The following is a 21,309-nucleotide window of genomic DNA, read 5'->3' on the forward strand; positions in this document are numbered from 1 at the left end:
TCTCGGGTCTGTAGTCTGCCATTAGGCAGTTTGTTATTGCACACATGGGGGGTCAGTAATAGGCCGTTTTGTTATATGCTCCTGGGGAGTCTGTTATGTTGGAATTTTAGAATTCCAAGGGCCCTCTTCTGTTAGGCAGACTGCCCATTAATATTTTTCCTGCACCTGGGCTGTAGCCCTATTTAAACGCATGCTCTGCTTGCCCAAAGTGTAGGCTGACACCCAGCACCCCATATCTGACCTCCGAATTACCCACTCACCTTTTGAAGGGTTTTTATGCCTGGTGTCATGGATTCCTATCAGGAGACTTACCAGGATGACCAGTGGGAGGAGGATCCCCTTAACGCCCTACCATGGGATGTTTCTTTTTATGACGCAGTGGACAATTCCATAGTCGCGGAGGCATTGGCGCCATTAGAGGATTGCCTGACACGTAAGATTGATAAGGCATGTGAGCTAATGGCTAAAGCTGCGCTATTTGTGCCAAAACCTACACCAGGGAATGCCATGACAGATGCCAAGCCACCACCTTCTAAGCGACCCAGAGACTCGGGCGTCGACACTGATGCATTCAGTCGCCTTAAGCAGGCATTCCTGGCCAGTTCTCAGGCGCCCACAACCCCTGTTGCAGCAACCCCTGCTGCAGCATCACCTGCTACCCAGGGAGCGGATGATCAGGGTGGAGCGGATGATCAAGGGGACACTGTGCTATATAAAACTTTATGAATAAAAAAATAATAACCTTACCTCCAGTAAGTCCCACACAGTGAGATTGCTAAGAGATCTTCGGAGGCCATGTCCCCTTTCTCCACCACTCCGCAAACGCGGCTCCTGGCACACTACTGGTTGGGGATGAAGTCCACTTTACTCCTGAGGGACCTTTGTAGGCTAAGGTGAAAGACCTAAAAAAAAGTTACAGGATATTTAGTTTTTTTAGCCATACATTTGACCCCGCCCCCATTTTTACGCGCCCCGCCCCCATTGTGCACAGCATCACAGTTCCCTTAATTTCTAAATCATTTTTGACAGCTGATCATATATTTTCATTGCCTGTTGTGTACTTTATGTTTCCTCCTACAACTTGTACTCATCGAAGCCTGTTCACAGAGGTAAATATAGATGTGTATACTTCTTCATGTGAATGTTCACTGTTACATCTAGTTGTAACTTTACACTTTTTGCTGTTCATCATTTCAGTGTAGATGTAGTCTTAGGTGTAGACTTACATGTTACGAACCCCTCAAAACAGGGGGTGGAGCCTCCTGCAAATGGATTTAAAAGTGTCAAGTTACTACTAATACCTCTGCACACAAAGCCACTGTGGTGGAGATTTCTCTATGGGGGTACAGGAAAAATTATCAGCGTTTCTTATAATAAAATATTCTGTCAAATATAAATATAAATACATTATAAATATTTATTTGTAATCTAGAACTAATTTAATAAAATAAAATGTAGCACGATAACTCATCAAATTAAATGTGTATTCAGACAATATTTAGTTAAGATATGTTCATTTTCATTTAATTTATAAATAAAAAACTCCCAGAGTCACTAACATTTTTATTTATATGTAGTTATACTTGTGCTAAAATATCTGTTTCATGAATTTAAAATATTTTGATTTTTTAAAATAAAATTGCACAGTTTATCCTATTTTTATAATACAGTTATATTATTAACATTCAAAATAAAATGCATATTTAATATTTGCATGCCTTTTTTGCTCTGTGTGTGTGTTTGGTGGAAATAATGTAATTATTTACATTTTAGTTCCTATGGGGTGTTATTTTATTTCCCTGACTTCATTGTTTTCTGTGGGAGTGTGTTGTAATACCTGTGCTTGGTCATGTGTGCTGCTTGAATTACTCATAGGCTAGCCTGGATTACATTTGCACCTGTTTTGACATCTTTAGAGTCAAAATAGGTAAATCCTGTCCTAACTTTAAAAGTGTTGTTTTTATATTGCAATGAGCTTACTCTTTTGTGTGCGTGTGTGTATTTGTATTCACGTATCGTTCTCTAAACCCCTCCGTAAATTTCCCTAAACACCTCCCATTTTCATAAGTATTCTCCATTTTCGGGCCACTTCCTCTTGTCCCTCCCCCATTTGCTACTGAAACGTATATCTACATGTGCGGAGATCTCTGCACAAAATACATTGGTGTGCCATAGGTTTGTGAATAGCATTTTGCAGTACATGAGTAGCACTACTGGAGTAATAGCCCCAGTGTATCTCTGTAAAACACTCTGGTACGCACCATACAAGACTGCAACTCAATAAATAAATAATCTCTAACTGTTGCCTTTCTTTCTACTACCTGGCAGGATGGACAGATCTACTGTGGTTTGGTGACCTGCCCAGAGCTGGTCTGCGCTTCTTCCATGGCCATTCCAGATTCCTGCTGCCCCGTCTGCAAAGGTGATAACAGGATAAGAAATACTGTAAAATAAGCTATCAAAACTCCCATTGACACATAGACATTACCTCTAGTATGTGTGGGCTTTTTACTGTTTCAGCTAGTTTTATTGTTTGCAACAATGTATCCAAATTGGATTAATATGACATATACCATTACTGTCAAAACAAAGGGGCATTAGAAACACATTTCGTCACCCGTAAAAAATTGTGATGACCATCTAAGGATTTGTAACGGAGCAGAATCTTGTGGAAACATTAACTTGCATTCAGATTTATAGGTCTACATACAGCCTTAGCCTTAGCCTTTGCTAACCAGTATTTTAAAATAGACTTAAATCACCACCACCAATATCACTATAGTAGCACCAATGCCATCACCAATATTATTCCACCAATACTGCATCATCAATACCATCACTACCAACATCAGCAATATGATCACCACACTACTAATACCAACAATACTACCACCAATACCACACCACCAGTACCACTCTTGTTACCACCAGCACCATAACTTGCCCTAACTCAGCTTACAAGGAATAACAAAGTCACCCTGGGAGACTGGGACGCCCATTAGCAAAGACTGTCATCTATAACACCGGCTTCTACTCTACTAATGTCCATCAGACTCTGAGATGCTGTATTTTAACCAGTTTGCTGCTGTCGTCGGCCGTTGGACGTTGCGTGAGCTACCTCCCTGGTGCTGCGTATGTCCAACGGCCGACGCGGCCGCACCCGTTTCCTCGAACGTTCAGCACTGGCGTGGAACGTTCGAAGGAGTAAACGGGTTAAAATAGAGTTAAATCACCACCACCATTAACACCAAAACCACCACCAGTATCACTAAAGTATCACCAGCACCAATACCATCACCAATATTATGCCACCAATACTGCATCACCACCAACACCAGCAATATAATCACCACAGTACCAACACCAGCAATACCAACACCATCAATACCACACCACCACTACCAATACTGTTGCCACCATCATCAAAACTTACACTAACTCAGCTGACATAGAATGACAAAATCACCCTTGGTGACTGGGACAACCATTAGCAAAGGCAGTCATTCATAAAACTGGTTACCTCTCTACAAATTTCTATCAGACTCTGAGATGCTGTCTCTCTCAAACAGTTGTCTTAGTCCTCTTCACTTCAGTCTTTGCGTAAGCACAGCCATAAGCTCACCATTACGATTGGAGCGTCCCTCTTCCCCATATCCACAATATCAAAGTTGTTCTCACTCAGGCCATAAAATGAACCCATTCTCACCAACCATACATAATGACAGTGGCAGCTCCAGCGTTGGCCTTTAACAAGGGAGCGGGCCTTTAATGACTGGTAGAACCCGCTACGGAGGGCTCTAAGGCTATTAGAAATTTCAACCTCTAGAGGGCAGAATGTTCTAATTTGTAAAACAAAGACCTCACGGAGCCCGTGGGGGTTGAAATCCCCTCGGGCTCTGTGAGGCCTATGTTAAACATTGGAATGTTGATGCTCAGGGCTTCTACCGGGCATTAGAAGCCTTGAGCACTCCATTGCGTTCAATGAAGCTCCTAACATTACAATGTTCTAATTTACCCTTTTAATCTCTGTCCTTGCTAAGGTTAGACTACTCTGGAATTTTCTTTATTTGAAATCTCCTTTTGTGCTAAGTGAAATTACACGAGGACATATCATTTCAGAACTTTTTTAGCAGTTTGTATGTGCATTTTAAGCATGACATTCTTCATATGATTCAAACACACCCGTGCAAATGCATTGCGTGGTCAAATTAATTTGCACACATGAAGACAGGGCAATGCACATACTTTATGGATGGAGAAATGCCTAGGGTTCTGACCAGTGTAAAATCATGAGCATCCCTTATTGAACACATGGCTTTTTACATCATAAGCTTTTTCTGTCATTTTTGCGCCTGACTTGACAACATAAATGTTGCTATACCTTATCAGATTAACAAAAATAACTTTTAGAAGCACTACTGAGAGAAATGTCCCCCCAATGTTGAGTCTCTTGACTACAGATTTTGATTGGGCAGAGGTGTGCGTTCCTGAAATAGAGTCCTTACAGTGCACTTTTTGCGTATTAAGAAGGTTTATGCCAAACACAGCATGACTGAGTTTTTACTGTTTGTCTGGTTTGTTTCTTATAGAAAGGTATGACAAAAGCAGTGGGCCTGACTTATTTATGGTGGAAAGCTTATATTAAAGCCAATAACCATTTCATGGTGGATTGTCACTATACTGTGTTAAAGCTTTTAGACTCAATGCATAATTTGAGCCAGCTGTTGTGGGTGGGACCCACCAGCACTCATTTTTGTGGACCGGTACTTATATTTTCCTGATCATACTACCTGACCCAGAGCAAGAAAGAGAAAAACACAAAAGGGGGAAATGAGAAGAAGGGAAAGACGGAGAAACCATGACAAAGGGAGAAAAGGTGAATGAAAAAGAACCTACAAGGGTGAAATAGAGGGGAAGAGACTTCATAGAGGTGGAAGAAGGAAGCATGAGGTGGGATGCACACTGCGCAACCTTGGTATTCTGCAATCCTGACATTTGACAGCACCGGATGAATGCTTCTGAGAAAAACTTTGGGTACTAGCACTTATTATTGACATATTAAGTACTGTTGTGGACAGGAATTTCATTATAGGGAATACAGCAGTACTGAATCGGTTATTGGGACAATTCACTGATCATGTCTAAAAGCCTGATGAGTTTAATATGAAAAGTTATGATAGAGGTAAAAAGTCTGGCTTAAGGGTAAACTGTCATTGCACTGTGCTAAAGATTGTTGTGAGGCACTTTGTTACTTGGATTCTCGCATATTAGCACAATAAGCAACAGTTTTGGTGTTGGTCTGAATCTCTGGTTTCCCCCTCTTACAAATCTTGTGGATAAAGGATTTGCTCGTTGTTAATCCATGTTAAATCTCTTAGAAGTTATTGAATATTGTTTTGCCAATTGTAATTGTGTGTACATTTATAATTTTCTGACTGTATGCCTGTAGGTTGGCTTGTGGGAAAGTGTATGCAAAATTGAGAAGGCCTGTGATGGTTATGGTGGCAAACCAATGCAGAAGTCTAAAGGCTTGACTGTGTCTTTAGGAAAATGTATATCAGAAGTCATAGGTCGGATATGTTTATTATGAAAGGATGTCAACCTGCTGTGAAAAGTGCTTGTTAAGGCCAATAGGCCTTAAAGGGGGAATTGCCATTATACGCAGTTAAAGGCTGTAGACAGATAATATTGTTACATGGAATCTAACAAATTATTGTAGCAGGCAAGGGTTTTGAATTTGGCCACCCCCTCTTCCAAACACTTGAAAGTACAAGTTTGTAATGTGATAATGCATGTTAGGCCTTTTCAGAGGCGTTGTACATTGTTTTGTGAACAGTGATTTTGTATACCTTTGCATTTTTATGACAATCTGCTTAGTGGCAGCAAGCCAACAATGAAGATGATGGGCTTGATTAGTTAACTGGGAAATGCTATGTCAGATGCCTTATGTTGGTCTGGTTATTATGACACGTTATGACAAAACTACTAGGCCTAACTTACCTATTGTGAAATGCATTTATTAAAAGCAATATGTTTTTAAAAATGGATTGCCAATACGCTTGTTTGCAGGCTGAGGAGTGGTAGTTTGTTACTTGGAATCTCACAGATTAACTACGTAAGGGTTCTAGTGTTGATTACCCCCTCAGGTACTTTCTTAGGGCAGTAGATTTGCTGTGTTATAATTCTTGTTAGACATTTTTAGAAGGGTTGTATGTTGTTTTGCCAAACTGTAATTGTATATGTTTTTGTATTTTTATGAGTGATGACTGCCTTGTGAGAAAGTTTATTTTCACTGACGTGGGCCTTACAAGCCAACAATAAAGGTTACAGGCCTGATTAGTTCATTTTGGAGAGATAAGTTATCCAATTCACCATAGATCTGATCTGTGCATTATGAAAGTTATGACAAAGACAGTAGGACTGACTTATTTATTGTAAAACATACCTTATAACCAGTAGGTTTTTAGGGGTGGATTTTCATTACACTGTGTTGATGCCTTTAGACAGACATTTTGTTACATGGAACCCCAGGTTACTGTAGTAAGCAAGGATTAGTGTCTTCCTTGAACAACCCTATGGATTGAAGATTTCACTATGACAATCTTTGCTAAACCCTCCAGGGAGAGCCTGGCGGTTGTAGTTGTCTGCAAGCCCTTGGAATAAAATATTACTTAAAAAACCAGAACAAAACTGTTTATGCAGATACATACAGGGAGGGTCTTTTAGTTTATGTCTGTTTGAGTGTCATTCACATTTCTGTTGTCTCTATGACAGAATACTGAATAGGACAATGGATTAGTACATTTCTGCCCTTTGTTCTGTTGCCCTGTGAGAAACTACATTTTGCATTATCAAATCAGTGTGCTTCAGTGTCTGGGCTGGAAAACATGCATGTAGTTTTCTATTTTTTCTTTTTAAAGGTTTCCTTTCATTTCTTTCCTTCTACTCCTTTTTTCAGCACTTTGCAGTTCGCCAGACAGTCTCTCAGGCTTGCTCATTTCAACTGCAGTGTCCTGCATCTTGTGCGATGACTAGTTTCAAACTTGGCGCCCATCTTGTAATAGTGGTGTCTATTATTGTTTCACTGTTACAAGATGGCCACCATTTTAGAAACATTGTTATGGCCAGATTGAGTCATTGCAATAATGCTATACTATACACTTAAACATTTGAAGATGACCATCTTGTGCAATGTTTACTAATTTGGGACTGTGATTATACATAGTCTACCATTGTTTTTACCGCTCGAAAATGCTTCTAAACTTAGCAGCTATTTTGGAACTTTACCAATAATAGACATACTATACCATATATACATTTTGTGCAATACTATCATGTTTTTCTTTTAGTGCGCCAAGAAATCAACTCCATGGTATGTTTCACTGTGCCCCAGGCTCAGGATTAAACCATTAAATTAAATGTTGGACATCTACAGAAGTAAAAGAATTTCATTGGTTTGAGATGTTCTTGAGTCTGGGGCTAAGTTAATATTGAAGGCCTCCATGGAAAGGAAGATAGATTTCTAGGTGGTTTTGGGACCTCCCATAGTATATGTCTCACCGCATTTATCAAGAAGAGCTGGCTTTGAGTTTCCTGGAGGACACTATACAGTTGTCACTGCTTCGTGTGTTGGCTTCGGTTTAGTTTAATCCAATAGCCTCACTAAGAATGGATTGTTTAAAATATCGTTCTGACATTCCTGTGGTTAAAGTGTATACAGAATGTTTGCTTTAATTTCCGAAGACTGGACTTCTGTTGTCACCTCAGTCATTTAGGATGGTGGAAAAAGTTTGGGATAAGGATTCCAAAGGGTGCCTACTGCGAAGACACCTTATAATAGATCGTAATTAATTATCTAACTCATCTATCAAGCTTTTTCTGATGTTGAAAACAATACAGTGTATAGAGCCAGGTCTTTGTTTGGAATTATATACCTATAAATGTGGGGTATTGATCAGGCTTAGACTGGCCATTGTGTGTTATATATTTACCTTTCCCAAGGGTTGGACTTTATCTGAAACTCTTGACATGTTCTTCTGATCTCTACTTCAGTGCATTGAATTTTTGGTAGCTATTTAAAAAAAAAAAGTTCGTAAATTGTATATTATATATTTAGTGATAAGTGTTGGAATCAGAGCTTGTATGCCTCCTTTTGTGTATTTGCAAATGTTATTAAACCCTTTCACTTGTTATTTGTTGGGTCATTATTTACATTGTGTTATCACTTTGAGAGTTAATTTACCAGGTTGAAATAATTGTGGGTGTTAATGATGAATTACACTGTCTTTAGATACTTGTTTTACTTTCAATGTATATTTTGTTGTAGTTAGTGTTTTTATAGTTGAAATTAATTATAATGTAAAAAACAGAATTGAATTGATGTTTCCAACAAAACTAACTATTCCTGATTCAGTAAGAAGTAAGCAATTCTGAAAATCTAAAAAGAACTGAGTGCCATAGTTGTGCAATTGAAACCAAAAACCCAGGGCAACAATTGTCCATACCAGGAAGACCATATACAAAGTAAATGAAATGTGTTAGAGAGAGCAAATCCCAGAGGGGGCCCTCAAGAAAACAAGGTGTTCCAGACATTGGATGTTCCAATATGATTCACTCAGGGGGAATTCATTAAAAAACAGTCCATTCAAACTATGGCAATCACTTGCACCCCCAACCTTATCCACCCAAATGCATAGATTAGGCATTAAATGCCACGAACAAACCTAAAAGGATCTCTGCCGAGGCATAGCCTCTGTAGCATAACTATAGATGCTGCTACCTAAGGTTCAGTAATACTATTTCTGCCCCACTCGAGGTGCGGAATCTATATGGTTATTCACAAACAGAATGTTATCTTCAAGTTATGCTTGGAGCTGAGTCATCGCGGCTAGCTCTGTTGTTTTTCCACATAGGGCAGCATGGATATGAGCCTATAGTTTGTAGACAATTACATGTCAATGGGGTAACCCAACAATAACCCGAAGAACCTGGGTAATATAGTTTATTGACAGCCGTGGTATTACAACCACTCATTTGGAAGCATCAGAGCAGAATCCTTGCTGTTGAAACGAACTTATCAGGCAAGACATTTCATCTGTCAATGGGGTTATACTATTTTCTTCGAGAGTTTAATTTAGCCACAAAATCGAAGGAGATATCGACTTATATTGTTGAAGCTCATATGCTGCACATATCTGAGGATGCGGATCGACACCTGAATACCAAGAGGAGAAACAGTGGCAAAGCCAATGGCTGTGCCCTTGAAAAGCTGGTGCTCTGGTTATTTTTTATCGCACGCATATTTCACAAAAAATAACAAGAAGCAGGAAGGCTGCCTCCTAAGTGTGGTATGTGGATGCAAGTCTTGTAAGACAAATTTCAAAAATAATCACCACATCTAATTTTAATATAACACTAGGGTTGCTTTCCTGCACGCATGTTGTACTTAGAACAGGTATGGAAACCTTGTATAATACTAGTGCACATTACAGAAGGACAGGGTTCCTATTGGGGCAAAGAAAATGAACTGCTGACTATGAATGAAAAATATGATTTTTAAATCAGCGAAACAAAATGTACGACTTTAAATAACTGAACCCTGAAGACAGTTTAAAAAGACCAAAAAGACAAACTTAAAAAAAAAAGATAAAAATGTAATTAAAACAAAAAAACATTGGCAATGTAAAGAGTTTTCCAAAAACATTGAAGTGTAATTTTTTTCGAACATGGCATTAGGAAAATGTCATTGTCATCAGTGATGGCCCGAGCAATTACTCATTGCTGTGTGCTATATGTGGGCGGCAGCAAGATGTGAAAGTCGGTTGAGTAGGCCAATTGGTAACGAGGCTCACCCAAAGTCCTTCTATGTATGTCTATCTGTGTGTATTTTCATTTAGGGACGGTTTTAACTTCAGGAGGCAGATGACATAATTTAGGCTGACTCCCACAACATTCTTGGCTTCTGGATTGAATGCCTTGAGCTTTTCCGGACGGATGTATTAATTTTTGATGCATAATTCTTGCATTGAGTTTCATCTAAGTCATTATAGCCCATGTTAATCTCAGCAGCCGTTCGGACGGTAATGCATTTTGCACGCCAGTTTATCTAAGGAAGGATTAGGTTTCGCCATTTCCGCAACCACTGCCGGCCAAAAGGCTAAGACCTTCCAAGAGTAAGAGTTTGCCAGAAAACCAAGATGTTGAGCCCTTCTGTGCTCTAAAACTAACACAGGTTTTCAAAGGTGCCACTTTGCCTAAGGTTCATGTAAGAATTGCATACAGTTAAAGTGGCCCAGCATTTGAATGAGCTATCAAAATGTTCAACGGTAAGTCACAGGTTGCACTTCCGTAATGGCAGATTTCAGATTCAGCACTAATTTATAATCCACAGATTATGCGGATTTATGTAATTCCCCGGAAGGGTCATGCTAGAGAACTGGATAAAAGCACGGCCTGATTTTGTTAATAGATTAATTGCCTTTTTTTTTTGTTTAATACATTTTTATTGAAATTTTTGCAAGTAAAAACAGAGTACATGCCATAAAATGAAAACATATGAACGAAAATAGGGAGATACTAGCAGGCAAAACATTATGTGATGAAACATAGCAAAACGGGAGATGCAGAGGAAGGGGAGGAATAAGATATAAGAATAGAAAGAAAGAAGAAAAGAAAGAGAAGGAAGAAGAGAAAGGGAAAAAAGACAGGAAAGAGAAGAGACGAGAAAAAGATAGATAATACTCAGTGAGATATAGTAGTAGAGGAAAGATAGGAAACGAAGGGGAGCCATAGAAGATCCTATTTTATTTTTTGAGAAATGGAGGAAGAGGATACAGAGGCAATTCTATGTTCGTCACAAATAAAATTCCACCACATGGATAAAGATATTTTAGAATTATCTTTCCAGGACGATAAAATGACCTTAAGAGCTAGAGCAATAAAAAGGTCAAACAACTTAGATGCAGATGAGGTTATATCAATATCAGAGGAAAGGGAGCCTAGAAAAACATGCTGAAAAGATACATCATTGTTAAACTTAAAAATTGACATGCAAACCTTCCAAACTGAATTCCAAAAGGAATAAACCGTAGCACATTCAAATAGTAAATGGATTAACGTTCCTGGAGCACTTGAACAAGACCAACATAGGGAAGAGGAAGTAGGAGAAAATTTACAAATGCTAACTGGAGTGATAACCGCTCTACAATATACAAAATATAGGGATTGAGTCACACGGGCAGCTGCAGAGACTTTAAATAACTTAGCCCAAATTTGCTCCCACAGGTTAATGGAAAAAGAGACAGATAAATCTTTTTCCCAAGTAAGTTCAACAGGGGATTTAGGACGGGTTTGGGCAGCAGATAGCAATATGTCGTAAACAAGAGCAGCTTTAGGAGTATGTGTAGAGAACAAAGGATATAAGGGGGATGGAGGGGTAACATCAGGAAATTCAGATGGAAGTGTAAAAGTAGCTAAGTGTGATTTAATAGCAGTAACAATAATAGTGTATTCACCTAAAAGAGCATCGGGTAGTTGATAACGCAATTGCAAGTCTTGGAAGGAAACAACAGTGAAATTGTGAAGGAATTGATATACAAATGATACATTCTTCTCCTTCCAATACTTGTAGTAAAAAGATTTACCCTTATATTTGAGAAATCGATTGTACCAAACAATGGAAGACAAAAACCATTGCAAAGGGTTTACATCCTTAGAAAAAGTACTAGAAATAACAGTTTGCAAATATTTCAAAATGGGGTATTGAGAAATAAAGGAACAATTGGACATAAAAGCAACATGTGCAAAAGGGAAATCCTTCAAAAGCGAACGTTCAAAAAGAACCCATTTGGGGACTGGTCTGGTTTGAAAATCATACGCTAATGAAAACGATTGTTTAAGCAGAAAAGCAGAATGTCTTTGGACGAGTGAGTTTGAGCAAGCCAATACGAGGGTGTTTATTATTCCAGAGGAATTTTGTACATATAGAGTTTATACAGGAAAAATATATATTAGGAATTCTGAAGGGAAGCATGTAGACTGTATATAACACATGGGGAGTAACCATCATGTTAATAGTATCAAGCCTGCCCCACCAGGAAAGAAAAAGTGGGGACCATAAAAGAAGAAGAGCTTGTAGTTTCTGGATCAAATTATTAAAGGTATATTTGATGGTATCCCTAAGGGAAGAAGAAAACCAAATACCCAAATATTTCATTTTGGTGGGACACCAGGTGAATTCAGTATCACTAAACATGTATTGGGAACAATCAGGGTTTAAGGGCAGGACTTCAGTTTTGGACAAATTTAGTTTATAGCCAGAGATGGAGGAATAAAGACGGACTTCAGTCATAAAATGGGGCAGCAAAGCAACAGGGTTAGACATGTAGACCAAGATATCATCCGCATATGCAGAAAGTTTAGTGTGAACAGAGGAGTACTGAAAACCTGTAATCATGTCGTTATTGCGTAGGCGCTCAAGGAAAGGTTCAAGGCAAAGAATAAATAGTAAGGGAGAGAGGGGACAACCTTGCCTCGTTCCACGGGATAATGAGAAGTACTTGGAAAATTGGTTGTTGACAAAAATGCTGGCACGGGGACAGGAATACAACAACATAACATATGAAATAAAAGAGGGCCCAAAACCAAACCATTTGAGAGTTTGAAACATAAATTGCCAATTGATACGATCAAATGCCTTCTCCGCATCTAGAGAAAGAGCGGCAAGGGGGTCTTTATATTTCTTACTCAGGGAGATAATGTTAGCAAACATACGTGCATTGTCCGAAGCAAGCCTACACTTTACAAAGCCAACTTGATCTGTTTTAATCAAAAGGGGAATAATATTGTCAAGGCGGGAGGCGAGGATTTTGGCAAAAATTTTACAATCATAGTTAATCAGGGAAATAGGACGGACATTTTTACAGTGGGAGTGGTCTTTATCTGGTTTGGGGATAATAATAATTAATGCGTCCATGAATGACCCTGAGGCTTTGGCTTGAGCGATAAAGGAGTTAAAGAGTTGTAATAATTTAGGGGCAAAAATCGAGGGGAAAGGAGAATAAAATTCTACAGGGAGGCCATCTGGACCAGGGGCTTTAGAACGCTTCAAAGCATGAATGGCAGAGAGAACTTCTTGAAGAGTAATATCCTTCTCTAAAGAAGCAAGGTAGATTCGGAGGGGAGGGGAGGGGAGGCCTGAGAAAAAAGAGTCAAGGTTTTGAGTGGAAGGGAACGTGTCATCTGAGTAAAGGGATCGATAATAATTATGAAAGACCTCAGCAATATCTTCATCTGAAGACACCAATTTGTTAGTGGATTCATTAAGAATAGGTCCAATGGTTTTACGTTCCGCTTTAATTTTCAGATAATTAGCCAACATCTTGCCCACCTTGTTTTGACCCCCGTGGTACTTAGATTTAATTTTAAGTAAAATGTTACAGGCTTCAACAGTGGCCAATTTATTGAGTTCTGTTTTTGCCGCAATAAGGGCAGTAAGGGCAGCGGGATCCTTAGAAGTAAAATGAGTGTGTTCTAGTTGTTTGATATTGTGTAATTGAGCCTCATATTTAGCTTTAGCAACTCTCTTTTTATGCGAAACAAAAGATAAAACAAAAGCGCGCAGGGCGGCTTTAAAAGCGTCCCACGTGTTGGGAATGGAGGTATCCGAGGGAACATTAAAAGTAAAAAATTCATTAATGAACGTAGTGACATTTTTGACAAATAGAGGGTCAGACAAAAGGAACGTATTTAATTTCCAGCGGCTAAAATTCAAGGAGGTGAGAGAAAAGTCAAGTGAGGCAAAAACAGGGGCATGGTCCGAAATAAAAATGGAGCCAATTTCTGATTTCTGAATAGAGGGGAGGAAAGATTTGCTGACTAAAATATAATCTATCCTAGATCTAGTATGATGCATGTTAGAGAAAAAAGTATATTCAAAAGAGTCAGGGTTACATGTTTTCCATACATCAAAAAATGGACGACAGGCAATGCTGATTGGAAGGCTTTGTGAGTTTTGTCAGGTTGAAATTTACATTTGGAGAGTCTATCAGAATAAGGATCCAACCATTGGTTAAAATCTCCAGCCACAACAAGGTTAGGACAATCAGTGGAGGACAGGAGAATTTTAATATCCGACCAAAATTTGGGATCAGGGCAAACAGGGCCATAAATATTAAACAAGACTAGCGTCTTGTTCTGGACTACAATTTCGCCATTACCCATCGTCCATCGTCCATCGTCATCATGTTCAGTAGAAATAATTTGAACTGACAAAGCCTTATGAAATAATATAGCAACACCCCCTTTCTTATCAGGAGCAGGGGAAAAAACACCTTGCCCCACCCAATGACGTTTTAACTTTAACGACTCCACCTCAGTACAATGAGTTTCTTGTAGAAAAGCAATTTGAGATTGAAGTTTAGACAAATGGGACAATACCTTTTGACGCTTAACAGGATTGCCAAGACCACGGACGTTCCACGACACGAGATTACACATGATGAAGGATTGGAGGAACAGGAAACAAATGAAGGGTAGACACTGCAGACAGGGAAGCACAAAATAAAGCACAACAATCAGAAACATTTGAAAAGGGCAAATCCATAGAAGGAACTACATAAGTAGGACAAGCACACTGCAACAAAAGCAACAAAAGCATCACAATTGAACAAAAATAAAAAGGAGGTGAGAATGACCAGAAAGAGAGAGTACGAAAAGAAAGAAAGAAAGAAAGAGATGAAAGAAGCAAGGGGTGAGTAGGGAAGTATAGAGGAAGGAACAGATCAGGGCAACAAAGCCAGATCTGTAAAAGAACGAGAAAACAATGAAGGTGGAGCATGGTGACAGACGGCAAGGCAGAGCACAGGCACAGTAAACGATAAAAGGGTACTATAACCTATACACAAAGAAGAAAAGAGCAACTCAAGAAAGACTAGCCAGAACAATAAGATAGAAACGACAGAAGACAGCAAAGAAGAAAAAATTAGTGATAAGGTAGAAAGAAGACTAAGAATAGACATAGGTAGAGAAAACATAAGAAAGAAACATATGAGAAACACTTAAACAGTTGTATCCATTCCTGTAGAGGGAAAACTTTGCAAGAATATCTTCAGCTTTACTGGATCATCAAAAGTACGTGAACGACCATCATGAGTGACCTTGCAGAGGCAAGGATGGAGGATTCCATATTGAAGATGAAGGTGCCTCATGAGAGGCCGTAACTCCAGGAACTCTTTACGTCGGGCGTTCGTTGCATTAGAGACGTCCTGCGAGATGAAGATGTTATGACCCGACCAAGTAAGGTGACGTTTAAGCTTTGCAGCTTTCAAGACAGTCATGAGTTCGGTGAATTCCAGAAAGAGCATGATGATGCCTCTAGGTCTAGCAGAGTCAGTAGCAGCTCGACCCAACCGGTGTGCTCTTTGAATGTTCAGAGGAGTAGAAGATGGTGATAGGCATAAGAGTTCCGGTAGAAATTTTTGCAGGAAAGCAACCATGTTAGACCCCTCAACGTTCTCCGGCAGACCAAAAAGGCGTAGGTTATTTCTACGATTCCTATTTTCAAGGTCCTCTGTGTGTAACTTCAGCTTGTGAATTTCCTGTTCAAGCAGTGGGATTTTAGTAGAGACATCCTGAAGAGAACTAACGCGTTGTTCTAGATCCAGAACCTTACTCTCCATAGTTATCTATCTCTCCTCCATCTGCTTCAATTTCTCATTAGTTGAAGACATGAACGGTTGAAGACCCCGAACTTCATCCAGAATAGAGTCTAAAACTGGGTTTGGTGAAGCATGAATCGGCGAAGGAGGGTCACCTTTCAATCTCTTGGGCTTGGTGCCAGTGACAGACGCACGGGCTGAGTGAGAATCATTAGCCATAGCGAGTGATAAAGAAAATACACTCAAACCAGAGAGGAAAGTGCAGCAGCAGAGGTGAAACCACAAAAAAAAAAGCAATAGTCAATATAGGTGCACTGCCAACAAATAGGAGAACACGCGCTCAGCGGATGTAGAAAAAAGTGGCTGCACACATTGCTAATCCAAGAGGAGCAAATCACAGACGAACTGGAGGCAGAAATAATCCCATATTGATCAGAAACTGTGGAGAGGAGCTAGCAAAGCTAATCGCATAGCATGAGGCAGGTGCAGCAATCAAGGAGAACTGAGAAGATCTTAAGAGGAAGCAGGAGGCAACCACAAAAAAAAAAAACCACCAAGAAGGCTTATAATAGCCAGCCGTATATTGAAGAGGAAAAAGGGCGCGAAAAAATCACAGAGCTCAATGGAAGTAATAGTAGTTGCGCGCCTTCCAGGAGAAGAACAGCAGGCATGGCAGGTTGAGGAGCAATATGATAGCGCTGCTTGAAGGGCACTCGACGTCAGGTGCAGGAATGCATTCTGGCAGCAAAGATCGTGCAGCGAGTAGCAGGCTTACCGTGAGGCAGAAGCAGCCTAAAATGGCGGCCGCTCTCACCCGAGTTGAGGTGGGTGCGTCACAGGCACGAACTCGCTCGTCAGCTGGACATGGACGAAGATAAAGCTGTCTCTCGGCTCACCGTATATTCCGGTTGCGGGTGCCGGCAGTTGAAGAGCAAACTGCGGTGCGGAAACGGCAAGTAATTGAAGAAGCGCTCCGCCGTTTCACGGAGCTCACGCCAGGTCCGCCATGCTGCCGCGGCGTCCAAGCCACGCCCCTTAATTGCCTTGTTTGATTGTGAAAGATTGCAATCCAGTATGCACCAAATAGTCTGCAATACATATGTGGTCAATGATCCATTGAATAGGACCATGTATATGAAAAAGTTAAACAAACATTTTGCCCAAGAGTTATTCTGGTTTACTGAAAGATTAAAGTCACCTACAATTACAATCAATGAGAATATCGACTATGGAATGACACCCATTTCTGGGCAAAGGGACTTCAATGTCCAACCAGGAAATATGCTTGAGGGGATAGTTGGTGTTGTGATGTTGCGAGCATCCTCCTGTATATCCATCACATGGCTCCCCTGGATTCAACAGATACTAAAGCAGCAAGATCTTGCCTAGGGCTCATGGGTAGCACAGCAGGTGTGTGCAGCCGCTCTCCTCGTTTAGGTGACCTGTAAGTGAATCTGTTTTTCCATGCAGGATAGTTGAACTCAGACTGTCCATTTTAGGTGAAAAATGTATCATAATTATTTAAGAAATTGCACCTGTTCTGCATTTTTCTCTAAAGAAACCTTTTGCATATCTTGTAATATGTCTTCTATATATGCAGTGATTTCTATTTTTTTCTACACGCCTGCCCCCAAACCCTCTTCCCCCTCCAGAACTTTTGTTGTCAATGTTGCTGGTGGCAGCACAGACACCCGCTGCATTCTTCCTTTGTTTGGCGATGCAGCGACGCTCTAGATGGTCTGCGCTGCATGGGCCACAGATCGAAGGAGACAGTAGCCTTGCCCCATCCATGCCTAATGGTGTGCAAGCTGTGTTTATAGCACCAGAGTGAATGAACGTAGCAAAAGTACCAGCTAAGGAGGCTGCCGTGGTGTTACAGTGCTCGCAGATCGTGCAGGTTAAGTTCTTACTCAGGCCCAGAACAAAACTCTTCACCCAAGCAACCTAGTTTCCTGTCCCTTTTGCTTTTTTTAATTTTTTTATTATATTTTTTATTTTCCATGTTGCACACTCTTTACACATTATACATTGTTCAGCATTATTACTTCATGCTTCATAGCTAAATGAGCTCTATTTCAAGATATACAAGCATTTCATTACACACTTCCACCATCAGTATTTATATTTCATACTTTTACCACGATTAAACATTAAACCCCTCTTGGGTCTACCTGCGGCCCACGTCCCTCCTTCCACCTACTTATGGGTTGCCATATTCTTAAGCCTAATGTCCTTCCCCTTTTCCCTTTTCGTGCATAAATATTCTTCTCCATATTATATGCGTTCAGCAGATTAGCCAGCCAGGTTTGCAATGCCGGCGGATTTTTATCAAGCCATGCCCTTACTAAGGTCAATCTGTATACTGACATTGCCACGAACAGAAATTCCTGCTGTGTGTCAGCCCCTTCCAATCCCAGACCTAAAATTATCCGAGCTGGATTAAGTTTAATTTGGATCCCCAATGATCTGTCCAGAAAACCCTCGATGTCCCTGATTAGCGTATGCAGTTGAGGACAGGTAGCAAATATGTGAATACTATCAGCTTCACTAGCGTTGCAGCGGGGGCAGTTAGTACCCATGGTCCCGCCCCATTTAGCTATCTTAGCGGGGGTGTGATAGAGTGAATACAAAGTTTTATAATGTTGTGACTGCATGGAGGATGAACGCAATATAGTCCAGTGATACCAGTCCAGTCCTGTCCCTTTTGCAATGGTGATTACATAGGTCTTTCTGTGGGCCTCTCGGACAATACAGTTCTCATCTGCCACTCTTGCTTCTTTCATGGGGACTGTGGTGCTGGTTTCTGTTAGCATGTCATGGCATCTTGGTGCCCTGTCTTGCTCTGGAATTTCAAAAGGTCTAAATTCCTCAGTATCCTCCATCCATGGGGGCAGAGAGTCTCCTCACAATGCAGCGACACTTGAAGACTCCTGGGTCTCACCCTTGCAGAGAGTTGCAGGTTCTTCTCCGCTGCTGCAGTGGACGTATTAGGCTTGTCTCACCTCAGTTTATTTTCCTGACCCCCTTATTCTGAACAGTATTGGACTGTTTTTGGACCCGTCTGGCACTGCCAGACGGGCAAACTTGAGAGGACAAGTGTGTAGGCAGGTTTTTTGGGTCTCATCATGACGCACAAGACCAAGACAAATGGCCCACTCGCTGGGCCTTTCCAGCTGTCTCATCTTACAGTACCGCCCGAAAGACTAGTCAAAGACTGCTTCTGAACAGTGCCATCTCCATACAAGAGCATCTCCAGTGCCCTTCCAGAGCAGTCAGTCAGCTCTCTCTTTCGAAGCAATGCCCAGACAACCCTTCTTGGCAATCTTTGTCGAAGTTCCCAGGTTTCTGGTTCTGAACTTGTCAAAGGGAGTTGGCAGTAAAAACATCAGCCCTGGAGCACAGACAGTTTCTCTGTCGCCACTCTTGTGAAGACACTGATGTTGGTAGAGAAATCTTGGTGCACTTACTGGAAGTTTTGTTTCTGTTCCACTTTGTTTTAGGGTGCTAACAAGAAGGTGAGGTTGAGCAGGGGGTGTCCTGTCAGCAGAAACCCAAACCAAGAGCTCAAACAAAAAGTGAGGCTGCTCCATTCATTTCTCTGGTAAGAAATAGGGAGTAGTGCTTTCAGTGAGCAGTGGATGAGGAGAGACAGAGGGCGCTCTAAGTTTGAAAGGGCACTATGTCTCCTTTCCTCCACACAGAACAGCCTGAACCAGAACAAAGACTGTGTGAATGTTCTTAAAGGGTCTTGCAAGTCATATCTGTTGTCTGGGCTATCTTCAACCCTCCATCTTAGGCGTCACTTGGATATAGCAAATATAAAATGAATTCCAGTGTGACACTGACCACCTGTGTCAAACTTTCTCCATGCAGAAAGGTTCACATGCAACATCTATGCTAACATGGATGGGGGTGGATGAAGAACCTGATTGATCGCAGGGGAGTGGTGGGCGAATTAAAATGCATAAAGAATAGTGGGTGTCTTCCCAGGACAGGGTCCTGAAAGAAAGATGTCTTACCACTATAATCTTCTCACTGTCATGAGTGTCAGTCCTCGACAGCTCAACAAGCTAACATTAGTCACACTTGGTTTAACAGGGGTGCAAATAGTGTACCCCTCTTGACAACAAAGTCCCTCTTTGTATCTCAGTCTGTTACTAAAATCACCTTCAACGCACATGCCAGATGGTTGTGTGTTTTGAGTTGGGGGCTAAAAAAACGAAATCTTCCTATAATGAAATTGAGGCAACTGAGCATGCTCTTCAGAAGTCTCCACTGGACCTTTCTCCAGTCAAACAAATACATTCTATTGTAATGTTATGTATTTGCAATGACTCCGGGGCAGAAACTAAAGAGCAGACTTCAGAATTTAGACTCATTTGGAGCTGGTATTTTGGATACACCAGATACAAAGAAATGCTGTAACCAATTCTGGAAACAGTAATGGCTTGAAAAACAATCTTGTGGAAGAAAATCTAGGATCTTCTAAAGTCACGTGAGGTTGTGCTAATAGGAAAATGAGACCATAGTAACGTTTAGTTTGAAGGAAATCGATCGATTACCCCAGGTTTCTGGCAGCCTCAAGGAAAGTAGGTGCACTGCCATGCTCGGATGCCCACCAGTCATGAGACAAAAAAGAAGGGGAACCTCCCAGAAATGAGAGCTTGTATTGAGCCATCAATCAGTTATCCATCATCCAATGAGCAGATAACGGTCGACCTTGGTTAGCATTCACTGCTCATTCAGACGTGGAGAATGAGTGGTTTTTCAAAAACATGGCTGTTTCGCATCTGGGTATTGGTGGTTGCATGGTCAATTAACCAGGTAAAAGAAGCTCGTTCACACCCCATCTTCTTGCTCTTTCTTGGTGATACCAAAGCTATCAACCTCCATCTTTTCAAAAGTGACTCCAAGAAACAGGGTTTAGAGGATAGTAGGGTTTCCCTCACCTCCTCGAGGTATTTTATGATCTAATGATTCCATGGTTCTTCTGTCCCCCACCAGCCCCATGCTGTTTGTTTTCCAATTTGTTGGAATATTATTGAATTATTTGACTCAGCTTTTAATATTTTACAAACATTTACTCACAGAGAAAAATCCTAATCCCAAATTCTTCATTACATTTATGTTTCTACAATCTTTAGTTATCGTTCCCAACTAGATTACCAGATGAAGGTAGGTTACGACTTGATTTTTTTCTGCATGTCTTAAAATAAATAAAATGTTCTGCAAACTTCCCAAAAAAGAGATCATGAACGACTGTGGTAAAATATTCCATGCTCTGATTACATCTTTCCAATGAAGATCCACTATTTGCTTTAGTATGTTGGAGGGTATGCAGAAAACTCTTGTACTCTAGATAATCTTCACACAAAATAAAAGTTTATGAATACTTGGACATTTGCAAATTATCGGGACCGCCATAATCAACATATTCCCTATATATTTTCATTTACCGGTGATATTGGTACTAGAGTTGCTTCGATGTCTTGGTGTTAAACAAAAATTATAGAAGTTGTTTAGAAGGTACAGTCTGTACTTCACACAGCGTTTCAGAAGAATATGTCAGCTTCCCTCTTGTGGTTCTACTTACTCCACCTACAGACTCTTTCAATAGGTCCTTTGTTTTATCACAAATTGCCCAAGGGTAAAG

At 40.5% G+C, this 21,309-nt stretch overlaps 1 protein-coding gene across 1 annotated transcript in view; it reads left to right on the forward strand.

Annotated features, from left to right (window-relative positions):
- CHRDL2 (chordin like 2) overlaps positions 1-21,309 on the forward strand; it is a 632,837-nt gene that overhangs the window by 429,216 nt on the left and 182,312 nt on the right. Inside the window, exon 5 of the mRNA XM_078656250.1 lies at positions 2,329-2,422. Coding sequence (XP_078512376.1) covers positions 2,329-2,422 — 94 coding nt within the window. The remainder of the gene's footprint in view (positions 1-2,328; positions 2,423-21,309) is intronic.

The sequence above is a fragment of the Lissotriton helveticus genome, chromosome 8 (genome assembly GCF_964261635.1).
Source record: "Lissotriton helveticus chromosome 8, aLisHel1.1, whole genome shotgun sequence".
NCBI classification, from domain to species: domain Eukaryota; kingdom Metazoa; phylum Chordata; class Amphibia; order Caudata; family Salamandridae; genus Lissotriton; species Lissotriton helveticus.